General features: G+C 40.5%; 1 protein-coding gene across 3 annotated transcripts; it reads right to left on the reverse strand.

Annotated features, from left to right (window-relative positions):
- Nucleotides 1-5,173: 5,173 nt before the first annotated feature.
- Nucleotides 5,174-12,119, reverse strand: SPRY1 (sprouty RTK signaling antagonist 1). Of its 3 annotated transcripts, XM_082727362.1 has the most exons (3): nucleotides 11,917-12,119; nucleotides 10,237-11,144; nucleotides 5,174-7,365 (listed from the first exon to the last, which is right to left on the reverse strand). In XM_082727362.1, exon 3 carries the CDS (start codon nucleotides 7,308-7,310, stop codon nucleotides 6,351-6,353), a length of 960 nt encoding a protein of 319 aa, XP_082583488.1. In that variant the 5' UTR covers nucleotides 7,311-7,365; nucleotides 10,237-11,144; nucleotides 11,917-12,119; the 3' UTR covers nucleotides 5,174-6,350. The 3 variants fall into 3 exon arrangements, with proteins under 3 accessions (XP_082583488.1, XP_082583489.1, XP_082583490.1); XM_082727363.1 differs by lacking the exons at nucleotides 10,237-11,144; nucleotides 11,917-12,119 and adding an exon at nucleotides 9,188-9,685; XM_082727364.1 differs by lacking the exons at nucleotides 10,237-11,144; nucleotides 11,917-12,119 and adding an exon at nucleotides 8,761-9,034.
- Between the last annotated feature and the right edge of the window lie 2,434 nt (nucleotides 12,120-14,553).

Here is a 14,553-nt window from a genome sequence, read left to right on the forward strand (position 1 = left end):
ACTGTATCTTTTTCTTCCCTCTCTTCTTTTATTCTTTCCTCTGGGAGCAGAGCAATTGCCAGGATTAAAGCACTCCTTTGTGCCTTCTCTTCTAGATCCTCCTTCCTCTTCTGGAATTCTGTTCCTTCAGCTATTTCTCCGCCCCATTGCTCTTTCTCAAATACCCTTGCTCTCCTCCTACGAAAGGCTCAGGTTTATTATTCCAAAAATCCTCCTCAGCTGTTACCTGCCTCGTTACTTTCTTATCATCTCAGAATTTCTAGAATGAATAGATTTGGAGCTGTTACCTGCATGTACTTACCACCCATTCGTTTCCTAATCCCTTGCAATCCGGTGATTACAATTTCACGCAAATACCACTCACCAAATTTAGTTGAGTCTCCACAGCTTTTGACATCTAATTACTAATTTCCATCTTGAAAGTGTTTAGATTCTAAAACACACCAATCTCTTGGGGCCTATACTTCTTTGACCAACCCTCTTATCTGTTGGCTCTGCATTCTCCCTCTGTCCCCTAAATATAGGTATGTCCCTAGCTATTCTTTCCTCTGAGGATCTATGCTACAGATTCCCTATCACCCCCATGTGGATGACAGCCATCCCCACCTCTTAAACCTTCAAGGATTTTTTTCAATGACCTGCTGGCAACTCACTCACACTTTAAGTTTATCCCAATAGAACTTTTCCCACTCAAAGTACCCCCTAAACTAATTTAACAGAACTACCATTTACATATTCACCTTGCTCCAAACCTTCTGAATCATTTTCAGTTCTTTCCTCTATCTCAAACCCACATATGAATAACTGCAAAGTCCTATGAATTTAACATTTGTAATACTACTCCCATTGACCCCTTCTTTCCATTCCTGTTAACCTTCAAGCCACTTCTGACTCTTAATACTTTTGGTTTTCTTTTTCAAGGCTGGCCTCCTTATCTTAATACGTGCCATTTTAATCTCCCACAACTCCCCACATACCTATAATCGAATTCAGAGGTGCTGCACTGTGGCTGTGCCTTATAATCATCTCAGTGCTTGTAAGAAAAACAAAAGCCAAAGCCCTCCCCCCAGAGATTCTGATTGAAATGGCAGAGATGGGATCTAAGCACAGGTTTTGTTTGTTGTTAGTTTTACTCTCAGATGACTTTAAAGTATAACTAAAGTTGAGAACCACTCACTGTTAGCTAGCCAAACTGATGTCAGTTTTTGCAAACACACACTTTGTTTCCTTACATCAAATTTATTCAGCTAGTTTTGTCTGACTCCCTTCTTACGGCATTTATTTCTCTGCTTTGGACTGACATCCATCTGTTGTGCTTTAACAAATTTGCTCAATTTTATAATTTATAAATTAACCTGGAACTTTTGTTCAAATCCTCCTTCCAATCAACCTTCCTTTCCTTCCAATAATTTACCACCACATGGTCACATAGAGCAAGTAGTTTTAAGAAAGTTTTTGTTTTTGGCAATTAGATCATGACTTTAGCTAACTAACCTCTGAACCTGACTTCTCATCTCCAAAGATGGATTAGATGATCTGTAAATTTCCTTCTAGCACTAAAATTATGATTCTATGTTTATCAAAACAAACTCTTGGCCTACAAGTGAATGATAGAAACTTCTATTACATTTTCCCAAATATGCCCAATTCAAAACAGCTCTAGGTTCTCTGACAGTTTTTGCAGTTAGAGTTATTACCATATCTAGTAAGATTCAACCGTCTAATACCAACCTTTTTAACAGTGCAAAATAGAACATTTAAATTTGCTTTTTCATCACTACAATCCTAATGCAACGAAAACAATGGTAAGAAGTAACATCACCTAAATTCTTAAATCTAGATGCCAACTTAGTATTACTTTTTAACAAACTGATTAAATCAATTTGTTATATTATTGCCACATAAACCTGGCCAGAGGAAGCACACAGGCTCAGTTTTCCAGTGAAGTTGTTAACTTTAATATTAACATAAAAATATAACCATGGCAATTAAGTCATTTGCTACTTATTCCTGATAGCTAAGGGCTAACAGTATTTGCAAAAATAAATATACCCCCACTTCCTAAATTAAGTCAAATGCATTAATTATGAAGTAAAAACGTCCTGGTTGAGTATGGAACGGTAAAAGCTAATGGGCAGCATTAAGGTACCAGCTTGAAGCTAAGAAATGAAGAAAATCCTGTGTCAGATGAAGTCCTGGCTGTATCCTAGTATCATGAACAGTTTATCTTCCAAGCTAGGCCTGTGTTTCTATATCCTCAAAATGAAGACTTCAAGCTAAAAAAGCAGTTCCAAAATCATTTGGTAAAAAAACCCAAGACGCTTTTTTAAAGATAAAAATACAGAATACAAAGCTCCTCCCCTAGAGATTTTTCTGATGTAAGAGGTCTGAACTATAAGAGACTTCTGAATTTTTAACTAGTGACCTATTTGTTTTTATACATGGTTGAGAAGCATGATGCAAGATACAAAACCCATTTCTATCTCTAGAATTCTTCTGCATATAGAATAGTACACACAGATGTTCAATAAATATAGGAAAATGACTTGGTAATAGTCTGAGAGAATATTAGAAAAATCAGTAACTTGTCAATTAAGTACATGGCTGTTTTTAATATATGTAATCAGTGAAATAATAGGGGGAAAAAAAGTCCTACAACTGCCAACTGGCCAAAGAAGGATTTAAAGTTTTGTTTTCAAGATGTTTAAAAACTTGAAACTCTCTCTTGCAATTAAAACAAATATATAAAATACAGTGGGAGGTGGGATAGGTTTTAAGAAACTATCTTGACCCTCTTTCTTTGTTGCAATATTTCAGTGTTTCAAAAAGAGACTATACTGTATCAGCTAAAGAGCTGTATACAAAACATGTCATGAAATACATTATCTAAAAACAGCATGGGGGGGGACTCAGGAAAAGGAGACAATTTCAACAACTAAATTAATCTTCTGGAAATGAATCCTCTGAATTTGGTTCCAGTATCAATTTTAGGTTTAAAAACAAGACTAGTTTTAATTCACTTCCTTTCACTTTAAGGAAAATGTTTCTTACTTTTCACTTTTGTTAGTAATAACCGGAATGTTCTATGGTTTGGATTTTGGAAATCATGTAATAATTAGACTATAAGGTTTCACCTTAGGCCTTCACAAAAAGCAGCATGTCTACTTTTTTGCATTTCATTTTCCTGCTGGGTTATATTTTATAAGCTCTTTTGATAGGAAACTACTCAATTATAGAAATCCCATATTGGTTTTATTTACAATTAAATTAAATAAAACTTCTCTGAAATGAAAAAATTGGCAGTCAGAAAATATGCTGGAAAGGAACTATTTAACAAAAATAGTCATTCTGTCAAGCTGTAGTAATTGAGGAATAGGGACAAAATCATGGAATAAGGGAAAGAAGGCTATTCCATCTATTTGGTATGTTATTTTTCATTTATATGTATCAAATAAATGCTAGTGGGCACTATAAATTTCAGCTTCGCTGGTTGCTTTCGAAGCCTTAGCATGATGATCAATATTAGGTACAAAAGTCTCGGACTCATAAGCACTTATGGGGGTACACCCTATTACTTTTTCCTTCTAGGTTTAAACAATCACAAAGGAGGACGTTTTGAATCAAAGGGTTGGTTTATGCTTTGCCACCTGACAAGCTTGTCAGAAGTCTGAACTTCTACTTATTGCTACTTCCAAATAGGGGCCTAACATTATGCAAGAATGCATATATAGCCCTAGTAGCAGCAGACCACCATCTTAATATTGCAATTTTAATGTATTCTGCATTTAGCCAGAAGTTAAAACTCCACAACGTACCTCATTCTCATAAAAGTTATAAATTTCTTGCAATAAAAGCTACAGCTTCTTAGTCTGGTTATTATAGCTACAGACAGCTCTTACACCAGATCCTAATTATACCGAGAGTCTGAATAATAACAGAAAAAAATTACACGGTATTTTGAGAGTCTGTGTTTATATACTTTGTTAAGGGGCCAATCTCAACCAGAAACCCAATTTTAAGGGACCAGTGATAACATTACATAATGAGTATAAGAGAAAATAGCTTCACATTTTGAAATACTATAGATTGTGAAGTAGCCTCCAATACAAATATTCATTTCTAAAATGCTTCTGGCTTTCAAAGCACCAGGGAAAATTTTTGATTACATCAAATGTCACAATGCCAACTAGTAGGTTTAGTGGTTTGAGAGAAAGCATTAAAACAAATCTCTATCACTTATGCCTTGTCCAATTAAAACAAAATCAAGGCTTATTTACAAATAACATGTACTCCTAAAATTAGCAGCCAAATCATCCAGAAGACAATGACCAAAACAAAAAAGCTGGCTAAGAGTTTTAGTAGTCTAAATCAAAGGTCCAAATTATGTCAGCATCTTATTCCGAAAAGCACAGAATTATTCAGGTTTGACATACCACTTAGGAATGGGGAGTTGGTAAAACTGAGTTTCAAGATTCACATAAACAAAATTCTATCAGACCCAAAGATTCTACCTGAGTGGTTTCAGCAGACTAAAAAAATAAAAATATTTTATATGAAGTTTCAGGCCCTCAGATTTCTTATTCCACAGAACGTGACAATGTGCAGTTTGATCGGGCCACTAAAGACTTAAAGAAAAGGAAAAGTTAGGGGCAGGAATGTTTTTAAAACATCTCTTTGATAATGTGAATTATTCCCTTGGTGCACTCTAACATCTAGAATGTTTTATTAAAGTGACAGTGCCGGAGACTCCTAGCATGACTAGAGAACTAAGTTCTTTAAGTTTTACTGATGAAGATTAATTTTTTATTAACCCGAGAGAGTTAAAATAAACATTTTTAAAATTATAGACATGTTCCATTCTGAGAAATTATGATATACACAAGATATCTTGCTTACAAAATAGCCAAAGTATGGAGTGACTGTTAATATTAATTGCAAAAAAAGTTCACTTTATAAAAGTGATTGACTTGGGCATTTGTTGAAACAGAATTTGGATCACAAAATTTTGACTAATGCCTTTTCCAGGAAACATCTAGTTCAAAATTTGAGCTCACCTATGCCTAGATTCAGTATGTTAAAGCAATAAAATGGGTGCATATGAAGAAAGAGTCAAAGCAAATGACAAAAATCACCATAATAGTACAGGCTAATAAATGAAGAAATCAAGAGACAGTTTCATTAATTAATATATTTTCTGCATTATAGTTAACATATGTACTTTCTTCGTGTCACCTTATTTTCCGTTATGTATTGATATTTTGTTATATTCAGACATGAGTACATTTCAACAGTCTTTTGCAATAAATATCATAAAATAATAGAGATTCGCATAATAAATATTCTTTACAATAAAAAAGTTTAACAGACTTTTGTCTTAAAAATAGTCAGAATTCAACTTTGTGTTTTATACATAAAATATACAAAAAGCACCACAATCTGTGGTTAAGGCAATGAAAACACAGAAAAAATTAGAATTACTCAGCTGTTAACTAAACAAGGGGCCAAAAGGACCATTAAGGGGCCAAGATCACTTCAGGCAGCATAGTTCTGTGACACCTATAGGTCAATCAGCTATAAATATCAACTTTAGTTACCCAAGTGCCCTCAATGATGAGAAATTTGGTAAAAAATGGGTGTGGAAGGAAAGCAGTTGAGTCTTTCACAGATATGAAAGCCAGAATAAAGACGAGCAACATACAACCACTATATCTCCAATGTGAAGATTTACATTGTAAAGCAAATCTAAAATTACATAGGAAAAGAAAAATACCTGGCATCTCCAGAATAAAAAATGGAGGGGAGAAAATTTTGAGGGCAGTGGTTAAAGGAAAATTTTTATGTTATAACAAAAATATATCCCCCATGCTTCTAAGGGTCCAATGCTATGAAGATAGCCCTAACTGGAGATAAATTTAATATATAGCTTATTTAAGCAATAAAATGTTGCTTCCTTAAAAACCAGTTTCCCTGCTCCCAGAGTACCCAATCAAAACAGCTCTAAATCATTGTAGATTGACTGGGTATGTGTGTTGGTATGTTCATGTATACAACAACTTTGACAAGTTGCCTGTAGAACAAAAAGGCTACACAAAAGCCCACTAGCTCTCAATACCCTCTTCAGTGGATGGCCGTGGCTCTTCTCGTAAGTGGGAGCCAGGTGCAGTTTCACAGTCCACTCTTACTGAAGATCATCCATTTGAGAAGAGTAAGATCCATGAGTCAAACCTTGGGAACAGGGGAAGAAAAGGCAGGAAAATTGTAAAGAAAATAAAACCAGTATCTAATAGAATCTTTTTAACAGCCACAGCTTGAAAGTTAGAAGTTCAGGAGGTCCAACCCACTTCCAAAAATCATGATGGTTTACCCTGACTCCTAGAGGGACAGCTCTCCAGCTTACAATAGACAGTGTTGGAGTTCTTACATCTGCATCCTGGGCGATGGATCCAGTCATAACACCCCCTGCACAGCTTCAGGCATCCTTTAGCAGGAGGATAACAGAGTAAGCAAGGTAAAAATAGAGACATGGTTCCCATACACAGGTACCTAGAGCAGCAGTGTGACTGTGAACAGGAGCAAGGATTATCCGAGTAAGAATCCCCTTCATCATCATTGGAGCAGTGGTAGAAGATGCCCTTGACTAAGCACATGCAGGTTCCATATTCCACCATGCTCTCAGCAGAGCAAAGGCACTGACGATTGCAGGCCAAACAGGATGGCAGGGTCCTAGGAGCTGTACATTCTCCACACTTGCACTTCCCACACTGTTCACAAATAAACTTGTGCTGTGTCAGGTCCTCTTTCAAAGAACCCTTTAAGTCATCCACAACCAGTTGCTTGGGCTGGGTCCGGATTACCCTTTCAGACCTATTCCCAGGGACTGGTCTGGTTGGCGGTGACCTTCCTAATAGTCCCTGCTCGGAAGAGGCACTGCTGTTGCTTCCAGAACTGGCTGCACTTCCAGTGCTGGTGGATCTGCTCAAAATGGGGCCTCTGGCATTATTTGAGAGTCCTGCATGTCCCAGGTGGCTTGTAGGTCTATGCTCATAGTTGTTATTCACATTAATTGGTACGATTTCATGAGTCCTTTCATGTTTTTCTTGTCTTGGTGCTGTTCGTGGAGCAGGTCTTTTCACCACAGATGGCCCTTCTGTGTATTCGTTACTACCTCTGATGGCCTTGATCTGGTCTAAAGACAAAATAGCAGCAGGTTGAATTTCTCTCTCATAGTCTAACCTCTGACGGCTATCCAATGTAGGCTGCTGGATCACAACTAATGAACTGCCACTGCCATGTTGATTTTGGGGATCCATGTGTAGTGATCTCGAATTCTGGCAATCAGTGGAAACCTCGCATGCATCTGAAATCCTAAAAGGAAATCAAAGACGAAAAAAAAAAAAAAACCAGAGAGAGAGAGAGAAAATAAATGACAGGAAGCATTTCTGGGGGGCGGGGGGTGGGGTAAACGCTGTCAAGTCACAAATTGCCTAAACCACCTGGTAATGATCTCCTTCAACAGCGGATTACAATGATGCTGGGGTCCTGGCCAAAGTCCAATTCCAAGAGGCAAAGGACCACATCATAGAAGAAGAATGCAAGCAAGAGACCCCACGTCATAAAAGTTAAAAGTTTTTTCAACTTCCAAAAAGCAGAATCAAGAAGTAATGCCTTCCTGTTTATGAATCTAACAAATAATTAAAATGGAGTATGTCCTTGTAGAGAATATTGAGTATATGCACTGGAATAGCTCTCATCTAGAGAAAACTCAGTTTCAGTTCACTGGTGTTTTCGATAAAGGAAAATACCCACTTTTTAAAAAAGTTAAGAATGATTTTGGTCCTCCTGCCTTTCTGTTATTTGTTTGCTGTTGCAAGCATTAGATTAATAATGAGGAAATTTTAGTCAAGGTGTCCTCTGTGCATTAAAAAAAAAAAAAAATCCAACAGACTTCAAACTAAAATGGAATCTCAACATAAGAGGGCATATTCCACAGAAACCAGGATTTGAAAGCTTGCTCATTACTTATCTATAAGATGTAAAAGTGAATTTAGATGAATATAACAGTTCTTGATGTTTTATAGCCCTAAAGCAAACACACAAAACCAATGTACAATGCTGTGATGTTAAAAAGCATTCACATTTGAAATCATGGAAGGATTTTTTAAAAGTTTAAATTAAGGGCTCACTCACATAACAAGGTAACTTTCATGAACAAGTTAAGTATTAGGCCTTTAAAGCAGTACGGAGAAATCCTGGCCATTTTAATCCCCTACATTTCCTCTAATTTAAAAATCTGTATTTACATGACAGATCTTGATTTTCAAAAGCACTGCCAAATCCGAATCAATGTGCTTCTTGTAATAAAATAAGCACAGTAAAATCCTGATTAAAATAAGCATTTTATGTATTTCCATACCAAGAGTAAGTTATTTCTAATTTATAATGCACTCTTCATACACACACAAGCTACCAAACATAAAAACATTTCCATTTTCAATCATAGTGAAGCAGAGTACTTCTCACACAGATTCCTCCTAAAGTCCACATAGATCCGTTCCAGTTCAAGAATGAAAAGGAAAAAAATGTCCATTCTCAACTACCACCCTTGAGCCGAAAACACCAGCTTAGGCAATAAGGCAGAAACCCATTTCATCTCTTAACCGAACTGAAAGTCTATAGAACTACCCCTTATATGTGAACTTCTTGGAGTTCCCTTCCCTCGTTCTCCCAACTAAGATCTCCCAAGTTTCTACTTCACTCTACCTTCTCTGTCCATGAGGAGAAACACATTCATGATGTGCTGGATCCTTAAGGGCTGTTAAAATACTCCATCGTTACTCTGCACACACAATTATCATTCCTCCTTGCAGAGAACGTTTAACCCAGGGCTTTACAAGCAGAGGCTCCGAAAGTACGGAGTCAGATCCCCCTGTTCAGAAAAGCCGTGGAGGATATGAAGAGTGTAGTGCTAACACCAGGCACACCTTTCATCCGCGTTTTCAACGATAGTTGTAACAGAGTTCACGCCGGCTGGGGACTTAGATAAGCAGATAAAAAGAAAATCAGCCGCCTCGGATCTGAAGCAAAGACCCCTTCCCTGCACTGACAGTCCTCGATCCATCCCCATAGACCCTCGCGCGCTCTCGGCAACCTGTCTTCCCCCACGGAAACAGGAACCCAAGTCCAGTACCTTTTCGGACAATCCCATCACATCTTAAGGATCACCGAGGATTTCCAACCCATTTTCGCGTATCTCGCCAAGGTTTCTCTTAGATCGTGTAGAGCCTTCCGAGCTAACGCGGGCGCCAAAAGCAAGCCCACAGCATGGATAATTATCAATAAAGATCTCTCTCTACTTTAAAGGCAAAGCCGGGTTCCTAAAGAGCCGGGCAGAAATGAGCCGGGGTCAGGGGCAGCGGAGAAGCGTCGCCACACTGTAAGTTAACGACGGTGGAGCTGCGCCCTCTGCAATCCGAGCTGAGAGAAGCCGTGAATAAATAGTTGACGGAGAGGAAGGAAAAGGAAAAAGTTATGAATGAAAACAAGTTTTCTCTCTCTCCCTCTCTTCAGGCAGGAGGAGGGGAGGAGGCTGAGGTTACCATTACCTCAGGAGGGCGGACTTCCCATTTTTAAAGTGGCAGCGCCCTCTCCCCTCCCGTCGCCGCTCCGCCGCTCTCCAAACAAGAATAAAGTTGAAGCTCGCTTTGGCAGACTAATTCTGTCGAGGGGCTTACCCGCGAATTCCGAGGTTTGCCTCCCTAGACACGCGCGCACGCGCGCACGCACACAGACAGACACACACAAACACGCGCGCGCGCGCACACACATGGCCTTTCCCGGTCCCCCGTCTGAGGAAAACTCCACAGAAAGCCTGCCTTTGGCACAAGTCAAGAAGTTCCTCAGAGAACTCCGGGGAACACTCCCAAAAGCCTCCTTGAGTCCATCTTTCGCGTGGAGGCTTCCTTCAAGAGGACAGCCCCGGCCACCGCGCCACCACCCCGGGAAACTGGGGATTGGAGACCCTACCTCTTCGCCCTCCACAGCGGCGAAAGGTCGCCCACCAGGTTACCCAGCCCCGAGCGACCCGGGAGAGAGGCGGCGCCGCGGGCGGGGGTAGCCCCTCACTTCCCCTCCCCCCTCACCGAACTCCCGGAGCCCGCACCTGCCGCGCGGAGCCAGTCGGGTCCGCGCCTCCCCCACCCCCACACCGCCGGCCAAGAGCGACGGTCCGACACTCACCTAGGCCGAAGAGGTGGATCGGGGCCAAGCCGTGCAACCCGGCCCAGGTCCCGGTGCGAGCCGCAGCGTGCACAAGCCGCATCAAGCGCGGCAGGGAGGACGGAGAGGCATTGCCCCTGCTGCGGCGTGTCGGCCCGCGGCCTCCCCCGCCCCCACCGGGCAGGAGCGCTCCCCGCGGCCCCCTTCCGGCTGCAGAAGACAATTCTCCGGAGACTCGGCTCGGCCCAGTGCAGCAGACTTCTCACGACTCGCGTTCGCCGCGCAGCTCAGTAACATCCACCTCTGGGGCTTTTCTCCTGCAGCCCCCTTCCACGAATCAGGGGGGAGGGGGGGGAATCCCTTCGGGAGGGTGCTCGAGTCTCTCAGAAAAGCGAGCTGGGAACGGCAGAGAGGAGTGCGTGACGGGCCCCCGACTGGCACGCTGTGCTCTGCGAAAGTCCTCCTCGGGTTCCGAACGGTCCTCGCGGGAAAGGAAGGAGTGGCACCCCCCTGACGAGTGAAAATCCACGTCACGGACGTTCGAGACTCCGCGGCGCCCGGGACGGGGCTCGAACCGGTGTCTGCGGGCGGGTCACGGAATCGTGCAGGCCCCGGCGCGGCCCGGGGGCGCAAGCTTGCGAGGCGGAGGCTGCCGCTCCCCCCGGGGTGGGGGTGAGTGGGAGTTTTTTTTTTTTAACCCAGATTTTTAGGGGTAGCGGTGAAGGGAGCGAGGTTGGGGGGATTCTTCTGAAGGGAAGAGGCGGGGCGTCGTCTCTTGGCCCCAGCGCAGGTCGAGGCACTTTCCCGATCCTGCACGCTGGGCAAGTGGGGGCACAGCGTCCCCCGGAACTCTGGTCCTGGCAGGGCAGCCTCTCCCGGGCAGTGCTCGCTCCCAGTCGTCCGACCCTTCTGTTCCACGGCCGCAATGCCTGCCACAGAGGATTAGCGATTGGAAAATAAAACAAACGAAACATTAATTTCCCCTTCTTTCCAGGCACTCGGACGCGTAGCGCGCTCCGCCGCCCAGGCACTCGGGAGAGTGGAGCAGGGTGGGCTCTCCGCCAGCTCGCCCGCCGCCCGCAGCCCGCTGCCATGTGCTGGCTGTTGCTGCTCGGTGATTGACAGGCCGGCGCACAGTCGGCGTGTCAGCAGCGAACCAAAGTAACATGCAGTCTTGCACGTTTTGCCGAAGTGCTTTTGCCCCTTGGAATGCCTAGGAGTTCAAACAACGTTCAAGCAACGCCTCTGCGCATTGGAAATCAATACACAGAGACGGGAAATTCAGGTTTTCAACAATTGCTTCGCCCGGACTCGGTCGCCAACAATGCCTAAACAAACATGTATTTGGTCCACACACCGAGTACCAGCGTCTCTTAGGCAAAAACGACCCTGTTTTCCACACAACCGAACGTTTCAGACTTTAAACTTGTTACCATTCGGATAAGAAAAAAACAAACAAACAAACAAACAAACAAAAAACCAAAACGAAAGGGACCATGCTTTTTTTCTCTTAGCAGTAGCATTTATTTTAAGAGTAGTAGTTTTAACAGTGAGAATGCTACCGGTAATTTGCAATGCAACCAGTAATCTTAGATCTAAAGCGAGTTCAAAGAAATGTTCAGTTTCTTGCAACAGCCAGCAGTTTCTCACCTAATCTTTCCTTAAATATCTACGGAATGAAAGGAAGGAAACAGTTCTTACCTAACGCAAAGATTGGAAATTGCTTTTCAGGCACATTTACAGCGACTGTAGCTGTTCCTTATCCAGGGTAAGGAGCTCTGTCTGCTGCTATCACTCTGCAAACCACTGCGTGCTTTACAGAGCAATCCCACTCCAGCTCCGCAGAATTTCAGCAGCTCGCCTCCACCTCCACCTCCACTCCAGGACACGCCTCCAGTGATATCATATGTCAATCACACGGGCTGCCCGAAAACCTGGAACAGGATTTTTCCAGCAGTCGTTTCCTCTTTCTTGTATGTGTACCTACTTGACAATGTTGCCCTGGTACGCTAGTGTGATAAACATCCTCTAAAAATTTGAGATTGCCTCTAAAAATCCTGCAAATGCAGTTTGTCATAGAAGGATCCTTTAAATTTAATCAGTCTCAGTTAAAGGATTAGTGGACACAACCTTTAAGGTCGAATTAGAAAATAACATTGAAGAATAAAAGAAGATAAAGAAGTCGTATACCAAGCCATCACTTCTGATCAGCTAGAAAGGAAATGTATATTTATACAAAAAAAGATGATAATATGACATTACAGTTTCTATTTAGAGCAAAATTCAGAAGACGTAAAATCTGAAAGTTTAAAAGGTAGCACTCCTTACTGCAAGTGTATATAACATTACCTCATCAAGGTGAAATTTTTTATAATAAATGTTCTATGTTGGCTTGTGATATAATTTCCTAAAAATCAAATTTAAAAATCCCAACTTCAATTTTGCAATTTGTATAATTTTGAAAAAAAAAAACAACAAACTCATTTATTTTTAAAAAATCAACTAAATGGGGGCGCCTCGGTGGCTCAGTGGGTTAAAGCATCTGCCTTCGGCAGGTCATGATCTCAGGGGTCCTGGGATGGAGCCCCGCATCAGACTCTCTGCTCAGCAGGGAGCCTGCTCCCCCCCACTTGTGATCTCTCTGTGTGTGAAATAAATTTTAAAATCTTAAAAAAAAAAAAATCAACTAAATGGAAACAACTAAAATAGAAATAACTTAAGAAGAAATTTTTTTATTTCTTAATGATCTAGGTTGTGTTATTGGAGGGAAAAGAGTATTTTAATCAGTGGGAAGCTGGCTTTTTATTTTCTCGCAAACTATGGGATTTTAGATATTTATTTTCAGAATTGTGTACTTCATGTTGCAGTGAGGATAACTATATGTGAAATTTATGGTTCCACAGAGACTTTTAAAAGATACGTAAACACCAAAAATATATTCTAAGTGGAGAGAAAGTTTGTTTTGTTTTTGTTTTTGTTTTTGTTTTTACAGGTACTAGATATCAGAATTAAAGTCTTTGACAGAATAAAGGAAACAAAACAAAACTCCAAATTCTAAATCATGTATTAATTTGGGTATGGAAATTTTCAATTCTTAAGCTCCTTCTTTACTATTACAAGGATTCTGTTGAAACTGGTTTTTCTTAGACTTTCAAATGTTTGAGCACTTTAAAAAATTAAAGCTGTATTTGGAATTAACCTCTTTGGAAGCAAGGATATTGCTAAGATCAGCACCAAGAAAAAAGCACACTAGAAAATAAAACAGAACAAGAACAAAGCCAAAAAGCTATATATCCACTCAATATTAACTATATTAAAATAGGCTGTTTAAACAGGTAAAATCATTTTTATTGTACATATTTTCTGTTTCTTCTTAGATCTCATATTTTGGGATGTAATGAACTTATCCAATGATGGATAAGTTTCTTGACCATTATGAATGGATTTGGAATAGTCAAACCAGAACTAGAATATCACTTCAGAGCATCCTACTTGGTTCTTCAAAATTGTCTTCTCAGCTATCACCATAATTTTAGGATGAGAGGTCGGTTCACCAATATGATAAAACCAGGAGAGGGAGCACTGAACACTACACTTCCGTAAATCCTACAAAAATATTGTTGAAAGATTTCTGTTACAAATAAGCTTCAAACTATTTCAACCACAGATGTATTAAATTACAATCTGCATGCGATTAAGTATTTCTGAATTACAATAATAAGTGCATGAAATTTTATCTATAACACCATCATTATGGGTTATGTTCTATTTAGAAATCAAACATTACAATGCACAAGTTGACCAATGACCCCTTACATCATTTAGCAATAAAATACATCAACATGTTTTTCTCCAATATTAGGTTACAAATAAATATAGCTATTCTCTTGCTACCCTGATCTAGAAGATGTTTAATAAAACCTGCTTCTCCTCTTGATTGCCTACAACTCCTAAGTCTGTAGAAATTCTAAACTTTTAGCTTAAAATAGACATTGTTCTTTATTAAGTTTATTTTCAGCGTACCTTAGATAGAAATGGATAACTGGAGCATAAAACTTTCCTGGAAAGGAAAAATAACATAAATATGCATAGGAAAATCTTAAAATAATTTTCTGTTCACTATTAAGATATGTCTAAAAGAATAACGTGGGATGGAGAGTGAGCCCTGATATGTTGTTCACTTTCGTGTGAAAATAGGAACAGCCATGTCCTCTGCTGATTTGATTTTTGGAAAAAGAATAAAATAAAATGAAAAAAAATCTGGAAACTCCTCTCAACCGCTAGTGATTTAAAAAAAAAAAAAAGGTACAGTACTGAGAAGCTTAACTTACTCATTTA

This window comes from Mustela nivalis, assembly GCF_964662115.1.
Source record: "Mustela nivalis genome assembly, chromosome: 4".
In the NCBI taxonomy this organism is placed as follows: domain Eukaryota; kingdom Metazoa; phylum Chordata; class Mammalia; order Carnivora; family Mustelidae; genus Mustela; species Mustela nivalis.